Below are 16,763 nucleotides of genomic sequence, written 5' to 3'. Positions count from 1 at the left end.
TCGAGCCAGGCGTGATGTCTGCAGTAGGGTGTCAGGAGTGGGAGAGGAGAAGGAGGGGCACATGCAACATGTTGTGAAATGAACAGGTAAATGACTACATCCGAGAGACGGGGCAAGAAGGTGGGCAGATGCTGAGAACTCAGAACTCAGTGTTAGATTTGGGTCCAGTTCAAGCAGAAGATGTGGAAAGAGAGGGAGCGCAGTAGGGGAGAATCTTCCTGGTTAAACGCGCTGTAAATTGTCCAAACCAGTGGCACCAACCTAATTTCTGCTTCTGCCTTCTGGAGTAAGTGAGAGAATGCGGCGAGGACTGTAGACACCACACCACAGTTTTACGAGGTTCTTCTGGAAACCTGAGGGGAGATTTGATGTTTTTTGAGTTGTTCTCATGGCAGCTGTCCTCAGGGAAACTGGCTGGTCAGTACACAGGCCTGTTCTTTTCTGCTGATCTTTCTGTCCCTACCCGCGTGGGGTCAGATATGTTCTCCCTTCCTCCCCAGAAATATTTGGCAGCTGTGCAGAAATATTGGTGTCACCCCAAACCCTTCACCGGCATCTGTCCCCTCCTGTCCTTGTGTTGTAGTGAGTCAGGAACCTCTGTGTGGCTTTGTCATCCCTCAAGCCTCCGGGTATGAAAAAGGACAGTTTGGGAACTTCCCTGGAGGTACAGTGGATATGACTCCTCATGTCTGATGCAAGAGGCATGTGTTCAATCCCTGATCAGGGAACTAAGATACCACATGCCTTGTTCAGTTCAGTTCAGTGCATTTCAGTCGCTCAGTCATGTCTGACTCTTTGCAACCCCATGAGCCACAGCACACCAGTCCTCCCTATCTATCACCAACTGCCGGAGTCTACCCAAACCCATGTCCATCGAGTTGGTGATGCCATCCAACCATCTCATCCTCCGTCATCCCCTTCTCCTCCTGCCCTCAATCTTTCCCAGCATCAGGGTCTTTTCAAATGAGTCAGCTCTTAGTATTAGGTGGCCAAAGTATTGGAGTTTCAGCTTCAACATCAGTCTTTCCAATAAACACCCAGGACTGGTCTCCTTTAGGATGGACTGGTTGGATCTCTTGCAGTCCAAGGGACTCTCAAAGAGTCTTCTGCAACATCACAGTTTAAAAGCATCAATTCTTCGGTGCTCAGCTTTCTTTATAGTCCAACTCTCACATCCATACATGACCACTGAAAAAACCATAGCCTTGACTAGATGGACCTTTGTTGGCAAAGTAATGTCTCTGCTTTTTAATATGCTGTCTAGGTTGGTCATAACTTTCCTTCCAAGGAGTAAGCGTCTTTTAATTTCATGGCTGCAGTCACCATCTGCAGTGATTTTGGAGCCCCAAAAAATCAAGTCAGCCACTGTTTCCGCATCCATTTGCCATGAAATGATGGGACCGGATGCCATGATCTTAGTTTTCTGAATGCTGAGCTTTAAGCCAATTTTTTCATTTTCCTCTTTCACTTTCATCAAGAGGCTCTTTAGTTCTTCACTTTCTGCCATAAAGGTGGTGTCACCTGAATATCTGAGGTTATTGATATTTCTCCCGGCAATCTTGATTCCAGCTTGTGCTTCTTCTAGCCCAGCATTTCTCATGATGTACTCTGCATATAAGTTAAATACACAGGGTGACAATATACAGCCTTGATGTACTCCTTTTCCTATTTGGAACCAGTCTGTTGTTCCATGTCCAGTTCTAACTGTTGTTTCCTGACCTGCATATAGGTTTCTCAAGAGGCAGGTCAGGTGGTCTGGTATTCCCATCTCTTTCAGAATTTTGCAGTTTATTGTGACCCACACAGTCAAAGGCTTTGACATAGTCAATAAAGCAGAAATAGATGTTTTTCTGAAACTCTCATGCCTTGTGGTGTAGCCAAAAAAATTTTTTTAACTTAAAAAAACATTTTTTTTTTTAAGGAAATGGATAATTTCCCTCTATTTATAAATCCCCAACCTGGCTTGGGGTAAGGCTGGGGAAAGGAGAGAGGACAGGATTTCTCTTAGGGATGCTCACCAGCCTCCACCTCAGATGTTTCCAACTAGTCACAGGGTCTGATGGCTAATGGCATAAACTTTAGGCTCTGAGTTATTCAAGGGTCTTGAAATTTTGATCGTTGAAAATCAGACTTTTGTGCTTCATGAACTTCTTCAGTTTGTGTTATCCTGTCTGCCATAGGATTAAAAGTCTATTTTGAAACTGAGTACTTGAGCCCTGATTCTTTTCTTCCCTGGAATTTCTGCTGTAACAACCCCATACTGAGGAAACAGGGGGTAAGAAAGTGAAGCACGGTCTGTGTGGCCGAACGCCTTTCCCAAGGCTGGCTGCCACACTATATCCACGTGTTTCCCTATGGTGTGATATTGACATTTCTCCCATTGAGTGTATCAGTGAAATCAACATCCCTTCTTCTTGAATCCTGATTGACTTAACTGGTTGCCTTGACCAGAGAAGTCTGACCAAGTTATGGTCTGTGACAAGACGAAAAACTGCCGTCACCTTCTGCCTTGCTGCCGTGTTGTGAGGGAGCCCAGCCCACATGAAGAGTCTGTGTGGGTATTCAGCCAGACCTCCAGCTGAGGTCCCAACCAAAACAAAGCTCCAGCTGAGGTCCCAACTGAAACATCAACCTCCAATCGTGAGACCGAGGAAGTACTAAGATGACTTCAGTAGTCAGCCACTTCTAATTACAACTGTATGAGAGAGACTGGAAACCACCTAGCTGAGCCCAGTCCATCTCCAGAATAACAGGAGATAATAAAATGATTGCTGTTGTTTTAACCAGCTGAGTTTTGGGGTGACTCCTTATGCAGAAATAGAGAATCAACAGGATGGTGTTAGCTATTACTTTGTAACAGACTACCCCCAAACTTCATTAACTTAACCATTTTTGTTACAGCTCATGGTTTTATGAATCAGGAATTAAGGAAGGTCTTGCTGGGCAGCTTATCTCTGATCCACATAGTGGATCAGCCTTAGCTGACGTGGCTGGATCTGAAGGAGGCATGGGACTCTGCAGGTTCACTGTCACTCTCCTCCCTCCTCCCCATGGTCTCTTCTGGGGCCTCTCCACAGGGCTTGTCCTTCCCACAGCATGGTAGTCCCAGGGTAGCCAAACTTCCTTCCTACAGGGCATCTGGCTTCCAAGAGACCAAGACAGCAGCTGCCTGTCATTATAAGGTCTAGACTATGAACTGGTTGGCATAATTTTTACCAAAATCTATTGCTCAAAGCTGCCACAGGGCCTGTCCAGATTCAAGGGGAAAAGAAATAGATCCAACCTCTGGAAGGGAAGAATGTCAAAAATTATAGTCCCAGCGGACAAAGTGGGAACTTTTAGAGCTTTATATCTCAAAATATTGCTTTGTAAATCTTAGTACCCCAATTTATGGATGAAGAAACTGAGGCTAGGAAAAGTGATTGTTCAAGGCTACTCAACTTGTAACTGGATCAACCTGATCTGATTTCAAATCCAGGTCTATATTAATCCAAACCATGACTACTTTTCACTTCTGTGCAAAATCTAGTAAATGTAAAATTTATGCTACACTTTATTTTAAAATTGAGATATAGTTGATATAACATACTAGTTTCAAGTGTACAACATAGCAGTTCAATATTTGTACATATTATGACATGATTTAGTTAGCATTCATCACCACACAGTTGCAAACTTTTTTAGTGTGATGAGAACTTTTAAGATATACTCTCTTAGCAACTTTCAAATATACAATGCAGTATTATTAACTATGTGCATCGTTATTACACATAAAATAAGTCCTATATTACATCCCCAGGACTTATTTATTTTGCAACTGAAAGTTTGTGCCTTTTGACACCCTACACCCATTTTACAGACCCCTTACCCCCCACCTCTGGCAACCACTAATCTGTTCTTTGTGTCTATGAGTTTGGATTTGTGGTTGTTATTTTTTGATTCCATAGATAATTGAGATTAAATGGCATTTGTCTTTCTGTGTCTGACTTATTTCACTTAGCATAATGCCCACAGGTCTATCCATGTTGTAGATGGCAAAGTTTCCTCCTCCTTTATGGCTAATGTGTGTGTGTGTGCATGCCAGTTTTCTTTATCCATTCATCTGTTGATGAGTCCTTAGGTTACTTCCATATTTTGGCAACTGTAAATAATGCTTCAGTAAACATGGAGATGCACATATCTTTGGGGTTAGTTTTTTTGTGTCCTTCAGATAAATATCCAGAGTGTAATTGCTAGATCACATGGTGGTTCTGGGGCTTTCCCAGTGGTTCAGCAGTAAAGAATCTGTCTGTGAGGCAGGAGCGGAAAGAGATGTGGGTTCTGTCCCTGCTTCAGGAAGATCCCCTGGAGGAGGGCATGGCAAACCACTCCAGTATTCTTGCCTGGAGAACCCCATGGACAGAGGATTCCAGTGGGCTATGGTCCAAGGGGTGACAAAGAGTAGGACACAACTGAAGCGACTTAGCATGCACGAAATATGGTGGTTCTATTTTGAACTTTTTGAGGAAACTCCATACTGTCTATAATAGCGGCTGCACCAGTTTTACTTTTCCCCCAGTAGTGCACGTGGGTTCCCATTTCTCCAAATTCTCACCAACACTTTCTTATTTTTATGACAGCCATTCTAACAAGAGTGAGGTGATATCTTATTGTGGTTTTGATTTGCACTCTCTAATGATTAGTGATGTCAAGCATTGTGTCATGTACCTCTTGGTCATCTGTATGTCTTCTTTGGAAAAATGTCTTTTCCGATCCTCTGCCCATTTTTTAAACCCATACTGCTTGTTTTTTTCCTGTTGAGCTGTGTGAGTTCTGTATACATTTTGGATATTGATCTATAAGTGTTTTCTCCCATTCGGAAGGTTGCCTTTCCATTTTGTTGATGGTTTCCTCGCCTGTGCAGAAGTCTTTTAGGTTGATGCAGTCTCACTTACTTGTACTTTTGTTGCCATTGTTTTTGGAGTCAAATTCAAAAAAATCACCGCCAAGAATAATGTCACGGAGCTTACTGCCTATGTTTTCTTCTAAGAGTTTTATAGTTTCAGGCCTTAGGTTCAAGTCTTTAATTCATTTTAAGTTAATTTTAATTTATAGCATAAGATAATGATGTAGTTCCATTCTCTTGCATGTAGCTACTTAGTTTCCCCAAGACTGTTCATTGAAGAGAGTCTGTCTTTCCCTATTGTGTATTTTTGGCTCCTTTGTGTAAGTTAATTGACTGTATATGTATGTGTTTATTTCTGGGCTATATGTTCTCTTCCACTGATCTTTGAATCTGTTTTTATGCCAATACTGTACTGTCTTGATTACTATTTGTTGTTGTTCAGTATCTAAGTCATGTCTGACTCTTAGCAACCCCATGGACTGTAGCATGCCATGATTATTATAGCTTTGGGATATTATTTGAAGTTGGGAAGCATGTCTCCAGCTTTGTTCTTCTTTCTCAAGATTGCTTTGGTTATTTTGAATCTTTTGTGGTTTCATACAAATTTTAGGATTGTTTATTTCTGTGAAAAATGTCACTGGAATTTTGACAGGGATTGCATTGCATCTGCAGATTGCTTTGGGTAGTATGGACATTTTAATATACTCTTCCAATCCATGAGCCTGGAATATCTTTACATTTATTTGTGTATTCTTTAATTCTTTCTATTTCTTTTATCATACTTTTTGATGTACACATCTTTCACTTCCCTGACTAAATGTATTCATTTATTTATTATTTTTGATGCAATTATAGTAGGCTTGTATTTTTAAACAGTTTGTTATTAATGTATAGAAATGCAGCAGGCTTTTGTATATTGATTTTACATCCTGCAACTTTACTGAATTTATTAGTTCTAACAGTTTTTTGGTGGTCAAGTATCATGCTATCATGCAGATAACAATATCATGCTATCTGCAAATAGTGACAATTTTACTTCTTCCCTTCTGATTTGGATGCCTGTTATTTTTATTGCCTAACAATATACTGTATTAATTCTCAAGTGCTCTCTTCAGTAAGGAAGATACCATCTCTTAACTCCTCCTCAAACGCATACACACTGCAGCTCTAATTTTTTTTAAATCCTAGAGATCTATTCAGTGGCCTGGCTTGGGTCACAGACCTAATTCTGAACCAATCTTTAGGTCCAGGAGGATGGAATATTATAATTGGCAAGCTCTACTAGAATCACAAGGTTTGAAGGAGTAGTTCCCAGAAGAAGGAGAGGAAGACAGAAATAATAAAAATGCACTAGACATGCTTTTTGCACACCGTACCATTATGTCTCATTCACATTGATTCCATTGCCGCCTCTTTGAAGGCTGATACCATCCTCACCGGACAGACTGGAGATGCGGCTTTGGGGGAGGGTGTGAAAAGTAGGCTATGTGAGCAATTAATTGCAAGAATCGATCTAGCTCTCTCAGCTGACTGTTAACTCATTGTGGCTCCCTGTCTGTTAAGAGTAGGACCCGTTTGGATTTGCTAAGGGTCTGGGTCCTTCACATAGAAATTAAATAGACTCTACTTGAAGGCGATCCTTTATGCTTTCATGTACTATCTTCTGTCACTTGACCCCTCATGCTCATATCCAATAGTGAGCGTGAATTGAGGATATGAAGATATGTGGCATTATGAGCTCTGGAGTAAACAGAACGTAAGTGCTAATTAAAACATTTCTGATGGAACCTTAATTATTTTTTCATGATTTCCAGTTGCATTCTCTCTCTATCTTTTAATGAAGCAAGCTTCTTTAATTTTCTTTTTAAAAATTTTACTTGGATGAGGTCAGAAATGGGGAAATTTCTCTTCCATTACTCACACTGCTTCCCAGCTGTTGGCCTCATGTTCCCTTGACACGCTGTTGAGGAGCCACCCGTAAGCCATGGTTCGCCCCCGTGTGCACCCGCCTTGATGGAGAAGGCCCAGACTCAGGAAGACCCTCCCTCCCCATGCCCCTGTCATTGGTGGCCTGGGTCCCGAGTGGCTGTGAAATTCTGTAGGCCAATGATTTGAACTCCTGTCTTCCCATCCTTCCAACTTGGCTTTGTATTTATATTAAGGAGTCTCTTTATTCTGTTGCTGCTTGTTAATATCAAAGTCAGAAATAAAGCCCTGTGGGTCCATTGACTTTTGAGAGCCCTAAGCAAATCATCTCTTGAAAGCTCGTGACCCTTCTGGAAGATAATTTATTTGCTAAATGACTGCCTTTCCTTTGCCACTCAACTGAGCCCGAGAAGGTTTTTATCCCTTTTCAGTTGTGCTACCCAGTCAGTTCAACAAGATGTGTTTTGTTCAAACGTGGAAATAAAATAGGGGCAGGAAATAAAGGAATTGCATGAACTTGAGCATAGACACATTTCAGTGAGAACATTCAAAGAGGCTTGTCTAGAGCTGGACCGTTGAATTATCACAGTCTTAGCCTAATGAAAATGAAAACAGATTTTAGCTTTGGAAACAAAAGCAAAAAATGCCTATGGTCTCCTCTCCCATCCAAAGATATGAGAGAAGTGTATATTGATAGCTGAGGCTTACTCAGGAAAAAAAAGTTAGTTGCTATAAAAAAGGGGAAGAAAATTCATTTCCCCTATTAATCACACACACTGTTAACCCCTAATCTTCAGGTCTCTCTCCCTCCCCTTCCCTCTTCCTTTTCCTAACCATAATTTACAACTCCTTTCCTTCCACATGTCTCAACCCATGAATACTGCTCTCCAGTCCTGTCTCTCATCCCGGCCCCACCCCCCGAGCTGTTTTCTCTGCCTCTGCACTTTTCCACCATTACCTCCTTGCTCCCTAGACTGAACTGCCTTCAGCACAGCTATCTACCTTCTCTTGCTTCTACATCCTTCTGCTGCCTCATCCCTAGATGCTGCATTTTTGCACCCAGATTTTATCAGACCCTAGTGGAAGGCAGCCTGAGTTCGTGAATAAGAATGCTGGCTTGGACACCTGGCAGGTGGGTCCACGTCCAGCTTTGCCACTTCCTAGCTGATGATCTGGATAAATTATTTAACTGGCTGCCTCCTCCAACAAACGAGATGTACAATTGCCCCTTCTTCATAAGTTTCTGTGAGGATTGCACTTGGTCCTTAAAAAGTACCCAATAAACATTAGATATTGCTGTTTTTGTTGTGATTGTTGTTGGAGAGAATTCCAGGTCTGTGTCAATAGACATTGCGAACCTTACTACTAAGTAATGGCTTCTAAATTTGGTGTTTAAGCCAAAGTCTTCACAATGGCTGTTCAAAGCTCTGTACAAGCTAGTCCCTCTGTGATCTTTCTGACCTCATCTACAACTACCCTCCCACCCCACAAAATACACTCAAGTATAAGATTCACAAGGGCAGAGAATTTTGCTAACTTTTGTTAATTTCTGTCTCTCAAGCACCTGTCATTCTTAGCGCACAGTAGGTTCTCAGTAAATGTGTTGACTGACTGACTGAGCCCCAATACCAATATCACTACCTTGGTGAAGCTTGCCCTGTCTCTCTAGGCAAGGTTGCTTTCTTTTCTATATTCTGGTGATACTTAATACATTCTTCAATTATAACATTTCTCACATTGTATTTTTATATAAAACATATTTAAAGCTCTTAAATTTAACCAGATGGTATAATTCAAAAGCACATTTTTATTTAATAGACTGAAACCTCACATTGCACAGATTTGATTGATTGATTACAGAAATCATAATGTTCTGCAAGTTTGTAAATTGAGTTCCCATCATGTTCTATGAGTTATTCTGTAAAAATTAAGTCCAACCTTGAGAAAATCCAAGGAAAAGCAAATTAGAAAGCAATTCCAACACACAGAAAATCTTCTCTTAAGCAGCAGCACCTTCTGTGTTTTGACATTACAGAAACCGCACTATTTTACTAGCAAAGAGGAAAGAGACTTGTAAAATTCTGCCTTGTGAGCACATTGGCATAGCTATCAGTGTGGCTGATAAATAACCTGCAAAGACACGTAACTTCCACAGTCAGTCCTGGAGGAGCCTACCTGTTCAGGTTTGTGTTGAAGGAGGACTTTCTTCATCTGGGGGGGTGGGAAACAGTTACCAACTTTTCTTAAAATGCTATGTATGACTAAAAGTCAGGAGGCATAGGCATATTATAGAATTCTCATCAGATCTAAAGGAAGAATGAATAAAATCTTCTATGCTTCAGGGTTAAAGTAACAAGCAAGAACCACTCTCTATGCCACCAATGTAATTCAGGGCCAGCACCACTGGCTAGCCAATCATGTATTTACTCACTACTGCCATTTGGGTGTGGAATATGTTTTAAGCTACCGATTGATAACCTGTCCCTGCCATTCCCTACTGGAAAATCCCAAGACATACACATAGGAGAAATTACTTGTCCCAGGGCAGCAGTGGTGACTGCTAAGTGGAATCTTCTGTCTGTATTCAGGGGTGATAACAATCTAAGGAAGCCCCCCCATCGAAGGTGGTGTGACATCTGTGAATGCCTTTGACAGCAGTGATTATCAGCTTCAGTGAACACATTTGAACTTAGAAAAGGCATTTGTGATGAGTAGGGGATGGAATTGGGATTCCTGGTTAATGATTTCATATCTTCTCTCCTGGTGGATTTCTCAAAACCAAGGCAATGCAAAGTCCCTGTTTTAGATGAATCTCACATGTTGGAGAAGTAGAGAGACAATGATTTCTGCCAAGATGCAATTATCGGGGCTTGCTGGCCTAACTCTCAAGAGAAATGGGGCTGTGCTATAACCCAGGAGCTCGGAAAATTAAAATCTGGGTTGGTGCCCAGCTCCATCTTCCTTGATTGGGCCTGTGGACTGGGACAGCGGCTGGTTTCCTTTTTTGCTCATTGCTCTGGCTCTGTGTCTGCTGGATCCGCCTTAGTAATCCTGCTCTCCAAACATGCATCTGAAATATTTGTTTGCCTTTTGGAGGGGAGGGTGGGTCAAGGCAGGATCGGTTCATCTGGTGCCTAACAAGTGCTCATTAATGAACACATCAGCCCCTCTAATATTAATGAGAGCTTTTTAGTGCAAATACTTGCTGATGCTAGTTAGTTGCTGATATTATGATCCTTAATGTAATATCACCTCATTATCGATCTTGCTAACAATGAAGGTTTCTCTATTTGTTGAAGATTTCTTTATTTTCTTCAGTAATCCTTGATGGGTCTGATCTGAAATTCAACCTCTTTAAAAAAATTACCTGAGAATGCCTTATCAGATCCAGTCAACACTTCTCTGCTCTTATCTGATTCAAACTTCCTGTGATGTTCAGCCCTAGAGTCACCTCCTTATCTCTGATACCCACTTCTCCCCTAGGCTCAGTGAAACCACTGCCTCTTAGGATTGGCTCCATCAGGCAAAACCCTTTCCCATCTCTTTGCAGGCTGCTTCTTCACCACTCAGCTTTTATAGAGTGCCATCCGAGGCCTTGTCTCTCTCCCTGAGTGAAGGGCATCCACATCTTCAGCTTCAGTGATCACCCATAAGATCATTTCCTGCAGATCATCTGTATCTCCAAGTCGAACATATACATCAAAGGCCCACATGTTCCCTTGTTCAAGAATATGTAGTGTACCCTGAGGAAACCAGGATTGAAAAAGATACATGTATCCCATTGTTCATTGTAGCACTATTTACAATAGCTAGAACATGGAAGCAACCTAGATGCCCATCGACAGATGAATGGATAAAGAAGCTATGGTACATATACACAATGGAGTATTACTCAGCCATAAAAAGGAACATATTTGAGTTGGTTCTAATAGGTGGATGAACCTAAAACCTATTATACAGAGTGAAGTGAGTCAGAAAGAGGAAGATAAATATTGTATTATAATGCACATATATGGAATCTAGAAAAATGGTTCTGAAGAAATTATTTACAGGGCAGCAATGGAGAAGCAGACATAGAGAATAGACTTAACAGACATTGGGAAAGGGGAAGAGAAGGTAAGATGTATGGAAAGAGTAACATGGAAACTTACATTACCATATGTAAAATAGATAGCCAATGGGCATTTGCTGTATAGCTAAGGAAACTCAGGGAGAAGGCAATGGCACCCCACTCCAGTACTCTTGCCTGGAAAATCCCATGGACGGAGGAGCCTGATAGGCTGCAGTCCATGGGGTTGCTAGGAGTCGGACACGACTGAGCGACTTCACTTTCACTTTTTACTTTCATGCATTGGAAAAGGAAATGGCAACCCACTCCAGTGTTCTTGCCTAGAGAATCCCAGGGACGGGGGAGCCTGGTGGGCTGCCATCTATGGGGTTGCACAGAGTCGGACACGACTGACGCGACTTAGCAGTAGCAGCAGCAAGGAAACTCAAACAGGGGCTCTGTATCAGCCTACAGTGGTGGGATGGGGAGTGGGGTGGGAAGGAGGGTCAAAAGGGAGGGGATATATGTATACCTATGGCTGATTCATGTTGAGGTTTGACAGAAGACAACAAAATTCTGTAAAGCAATTATCCTTCAATAAAAATTTAAAAAAGAATACATAGTGAACACCCGCTGTGTGTGAAGCCGGGTGACCCCTCGTTGTCACCACTCAGATGTCCTGTCGGCACTTCTCTAGGTCCAAAACACACTAGGAGACTCTTTCTTCCAGAGGACAATTCAATCTGTTATTTTCCATCTTGGTGAATGGTAACCATTATCCACTTGGTCACCTAAGCCATTAGCTTAGGATTCACTTGAAATATCTTTCTCCTTCACAGCCCACCCTTAATCCTTATAAACATCCATGCCTGCAATCAGTTAGTCCGGCAAATCATGGCAGTTATTCCCTCTGAATATCTCAAATCTGGGCTTGGTTCTGCAGCCCCTTGGCTCCTAAGTTTAGGCCTTGGTCACTGTTTGAGGCATTTTCATCTCCAATGTGTCTTCTGTACTACTGTAACATCAGACTTTCTTGATATGCAAATATCACCATGAAGTTCCTTCCTCAAGCACTTTTTTGTTCCAAAACATCTTCAAAGTGAAGGTCAAGCTTCTTAGCTTGGCCACAGCCCCTCCTGCATCCCACCTTGGCCCCTGCCACCATATACTCTGTTCTCCATCCCCACTAAACAACTTGCTGTCTCCCTGAGACATCACACCCTTTCCTACCTGTGAATCTAACCATATCTGCTTGAGGAGCCCTTAGTCTCCCCCTCTACACTACCAGTCCTCTTTTAATTTTTAAAAATTAAAAAAAAAAAATTTTTTTTTTGGCTGTGCTGGGTCTTCGTTGCAGTGCATGGGCTCTTCTCGTGGCTCATGGGTTTAGTTGCCCCTAGGCATGTGGGATCTTAGTTCCTTGACCAGGGATTGAACCTGCATCCCCCACATTGGAAGGTGGATTCTTAACCACTGGACCACCAGGGAAGTCCTGCCATTCCTGTTTTAAGTGACAGTACAGCCTAGTGGAGAAGCATGTCAACTTTGGGGCCAAGATATCCTGGATAAGTTGCATTTACTATTTGAGCCTCAACTTTACCTCTAGGGTTATTGTGAGAATCAAATCAGATGTTTGTTGAATAAATGAATTATGTATTCATGTAGTGTCTACTGCATGCTAGGCCTTATTCTAAGCACTGAAGATATAGTAGTGAACAAAACAGTTGAAGAACGCTCCCTAAGGGATCTTATATTCTGTTTTGGAAAAAGAAATGGCAAGCCACTCCAGTATTCTTGCCTGGGAAATCCCATGGACAGAGGAGTCTGGCAGGCTACAGTCTTTGGGGTCGCAAAGAGTTGGACACAACTGAGCACATATATGTATTCTGTCTAGCACAGAGAAAGTGAACAAAAAAGGCCATGATTATTACTCATCCAAGGCTTAGGTAATAGCTCCTTGGGGAAACTTTTTGGGCCTATTTCAATTTCCATTCTGAATGGAATGGAATTCCATTCCCTCATCTTCTGTGGCCCTTTATCAGCCTGTCTGATACCATTATCAGGGCATCATGTTGTATCATAATTGTAAATATTTTTATCTTGCTCCCCCACAACTCTGAGTTCCCTGAGTACAGAGCCTGGGACTTTTCTTTTTGTTTTACCAGCTTCTAGTACGCAAGAAATCCAGTCATAAGTGTTAAGTGAATGAACATTTTAGAGTATGCTTAACTTATTATTTAAAAATAGCATCTACCACTAAAGAGCATTTGTTACAGGCCCAACACTGTGTCGGTTGCTTCAGATATAATGTATTATGTAATGTAACCTTCACAGCAACACTGTGAAACCAGTATTATTACACCTACTTCACAGATGAGGAAACTAAACCTTAGAGATGCAGAGTAACTTGTTAGTGTCAAATAGCCAGCAGGTGGTGAAACCAAGCTGGGGACCCAGGTCTGTCAAAGCCCCAGCTTCAGTCCACAGGGCTTGGTAAGAGGAGCCATTTCTCCATGGGGCAGCTGGAGATTTAGGTCTGCACATACTTTATTTTTGGTATACCTGTGTACCTAAAACCTCAACCACAGTCAGATGCACACAGACATTTTAGTTTACTTTTTTCTATAATCTGTATGACTCTCTTTTCCCTGCTGAGGGAGACGGGAAACGAAAGGTTTTACTTAAAATTGTCAGTTCACAGTATAGCCTCTTCCGGTTCAGTCCATCTTTGGAGCACTCCATCTCTTGGGTGGATATTCCGTCTTCTAGATGTCCTCCTCTTTCCTAGGTCCTACCTCACCATACCAAACCACTGACTTTTCTAGTGTGATGAGGCTGCAGCTTGATTGGGAAGGAAGGTGTTGGGGAGACCCTCTTTAAAAGCCATCTCTTCCCAGGGTCCCAAATGGGACGTTTGCCTCTTTAGGCGCAAGAAAGTCCCTTAGGCTGAGAACAAAGCCAAAAGCTCTCTAACACTCCCTTCAGGGAGCTGCAAATGGGAGATGCTGCTTTTGCTCACTTTCACCTGCTGCTTTTCAGCCTTGGGGTGGGGGTACTCTCCCCTCCCTCTTCCTGCCGAGTCTGTGCTTCCCGTGTATCCTAGCATTCTCCCTCCCAAAGTGGAATGTGCCCTCCCCTTCTTCCTGGGGCTAAACAAGAGGATGGCTGCCAGGTAACCTGATTTATGGGGAGGGGAATGAAAACACATCTGTTCAATATTTTCAAATTATTACCCCTGTTACCCCTGCATCTTGGAGGGTAATCACAAATCTCTGGGGCCTCTCTGGGGCCCTTTACAGTGCTGTGGTTCAGAGCTGCCCCGGTGGAAGATTTACAAGGGTTCTTAGGTACCTCCTCCACCTGCCTGACTACTACTCCCCATTCAGCCCATCCCCCCAAATTCCTGGTCATAGTCCTCTCCTTCAAGAACAGCCTCGGAACAGTGGGAGAGTTCTCAACATGAAATTACCTGGTGGAATGAGTAATAATAATACATTCAAATTCTGACAAACATAGTCCTTATGATAATACCAATTATGTGACCTGTTACTCAAACATGGGATCATAGAAAAGTAAGCTATCCTCTAGAGCCCCAAGTGAGAGGGCTGAAAACATTAAATATTTGATTTGTAGACTCTGCCTTTTAACTTCAGCCTGTCCCCAAAGAAAGGGGACGCTTTTGCAAAGGGGAATTAATTAGTAGGGAAATTGACAGCTGTGGGTCAAGTAACAGAAATAGGAGGAGGAAGTGTTTGTCTTTGTAGCAGTAACTACACTCTCATGCCCTTTTGGTTCATTGTGCAATGTGAGGCTTGTACTTGTATCTCTTGTACTTAGATATTTATCTGATGTACCTTGTTAAGACTTAGGTCAGAACTGGATCCTTATTATATATTAAAAAAAATAATCATGTAAGCTGAGATATGGATGAAGGAATCAACTTGTACACTGTGCATTCACTGGAAAAATTAGAAAATAAAATTATTAAAATATAGTTCAAAAGGAGACTATAGAATAGGAAAAATGCCCCCCTTATTTGAGATTATCCTTACCATCTGTGTTGTAAACCATTTGATTCTAATTCTAGAAGCTTGATGCCAGAAATAACTTATTACCAGGGAAATATGCTAGAGAATTGTCAGGAATGACAGCATTTTTACTTGTTTTAATATCTGTATCACAAAATAATAAAGCTGGTAAGTAGTACAATGATGTGAAGGCATGAGCCTAGTACTTTCTGCTACATATATTTATTTTGACTTTTACTCACCCCAGGAAACATCAGAGACCACTTCTGATAAGCAGAGAACCACTTCTGATAAGAGTTGAAGGCAAACTCTTCTTCTCTCTGAAGGAAAGCACTGGACACATCTGGAATCTGTTCAGAATTTATAATCTAATCCATAGACTTTGCACCGTACTAGCAATTCTATTCACAGTTGTCCTTTCACCGTTGAGAGTATATAAGGTACTTGATTGTTACCTTGATCTATAACATTTATGAGTTCACATTAAACAGACATCACCACTGTCCAATCACATTGATAAAAAGCATGTCAGCTTGAAGTTCCAGCTCAGTGCTTCCCGACTGTGTGACCTTGAGCCACCGCGCCAGTTACTTCATCTCACTAGTATACTCATCTCTAAATTAGGGATGATAATAACAATAGGACCTGTCTCATAGTCAATGTATGTGAAAGATGCATAGCAATGATGCAGAGCCGCTTGATGTTGAGAGTTTCCATCCAAATACTAAATTGGATGTTCACTTGTTTAATTCAAAGAAAATAAAAAACATGACAAGGATTTAATTATCTGTATCAGGAGGCAGTGTAAGAATTTGAATTGAGAGGTTTTGGGTAACCTTGATGTTCTAAAATGGTGGGTCTTTAAAAAAAAAAAACCTCCCTTTGGGGATTCTTTTGTGCAGAAAATCTTTATTTGCAATTCTTGATTTTCTCATTATTAATGTAAAGGTATATTGATTAGAAGGAAATGGAGCTTCCTATTCGGTTTTCAAGTTTGGGGTTGCTTTGGGGGAGGCGGTTGCTGCTGTTTGGAGAATAGGCAGGAACCTGGAAATTTTAACCCCTTAGTCTGATAAATTTTCTTGAAGCAGGCTACCAGGTCGTCTTATATATTTCTGAAACCAGACCGAGTTTAATTTTCATGGAACAAGAACTTGGTATGGAAGGAGTTAAAGGGTCTCCCACACCCCTCTGCCTGAATCGTTCTTTTGTGTACACAGCTGCAGTGGGAGCTCGGGCTGGAAAGGAAATGGTTAGAGGAAGAGCTGGTTTTCAGACCCAGGCGAGTCAGTGAGGGGGGCCAAGGGTGGCCTGGGGTTTTACATGCCAGATGTAGGCCGGCCCGGGTGCCTGCCTGAAGCCGCCGGCGTGGTCGCGCAGCGGCCCAGCGCGATTCCAGGCGAGGAGATGAGTTAGCGGGTTGCTATGGGGACAGGCCGGGGCACGTGACCAGGGTGCTGCTGCCGGCGCTTTGACGTCAACAGCCGGGAGGGCGGGCCGCGAGAGGGCGGGGCGGGAGCCGAGCGCCGAGCTGGGAGCAGCGAGCTGCGAGCAGGCGGCAGGCGCGGTCTGCGCGAGGAGCGGGCGAGCGGGAAGGCGAGACACAGCCACCTTCCTCCCCAGCCAGCCCACAGCGGTTTGTTCCCATCCTCGGGAGTGCGCCAATGCCCGGGCCGACCCAAACCCTGTCCCCAAATGGCGAGAACAACAACGACATCATCCAGGATAACGGGACCATCATTCCTTTCCGGAAGCACACAGTGCGCGGCGAGCGTTCCTACAGGTAATGGGGCTGGCCGGGGAGCGGCGGCGGACGGGCGGGCGCGCGGAAACCCGCCCGTTATATAATGGAGCAGACGCTGCCCCCGGTCCCGGC

The 16,763-nt window shown here is 42.8% G+C and overlaps 1 protein-coding gene across 3 annotated transcripts in view; it reads left to right on the top strand.

Moving 5' to 3' along the window:
• Positions 1 to 16,763, top strand: part of MAPRE2 (microtubule associated protein RP/EB family member 2) — a 186,612-nt gene that overhangs the window by 54,398 nt on the left and 115,451 nt on the right. Inside the window, exon 1 of one of the 3 annotated variants that reach the window (XM_055559609.1) lies at positions 16,398 to 16,670. The exons of the other annotated variants lie outside the window; for them this stretch is intronic. Within the exon in view, the coding sequence (XP_055415584.1) occupies positions 16,552 to 16,670 (119 nt within the window). The 5' untranslated portion in view covers positions 16,398 to 16,551. Of the gene's footprint in view, positions 1 to 16,397; positions 16,671 to 16,763 lie in introns of those variants that run through there. 3 annotated transcript variants of the gene reach the window in all.

The sequence above is a fragment of the Bubalus kerabau genome, chromosome 21 (genome assembly GCF_029407905.1).
Source record: "Bubalus kerabau isolate K-KA32 ecotype Philippines breed swamp buffalo chromosome 21, PCC_UOA_SB_1v2, whole genome shotgun sequence".
In the NCBI taxonomy this organism is placed as follows: Eukaryota; Metazoa; Chordata; class Mammalia; order Artiodactyla; family Bovidae; genus Bubalus; species Bubalus kerabau.
Note: the sequence above shows the minus strand (reverse complement) of the source record. Positions and strands in the feature narration are given on the sequence as shown.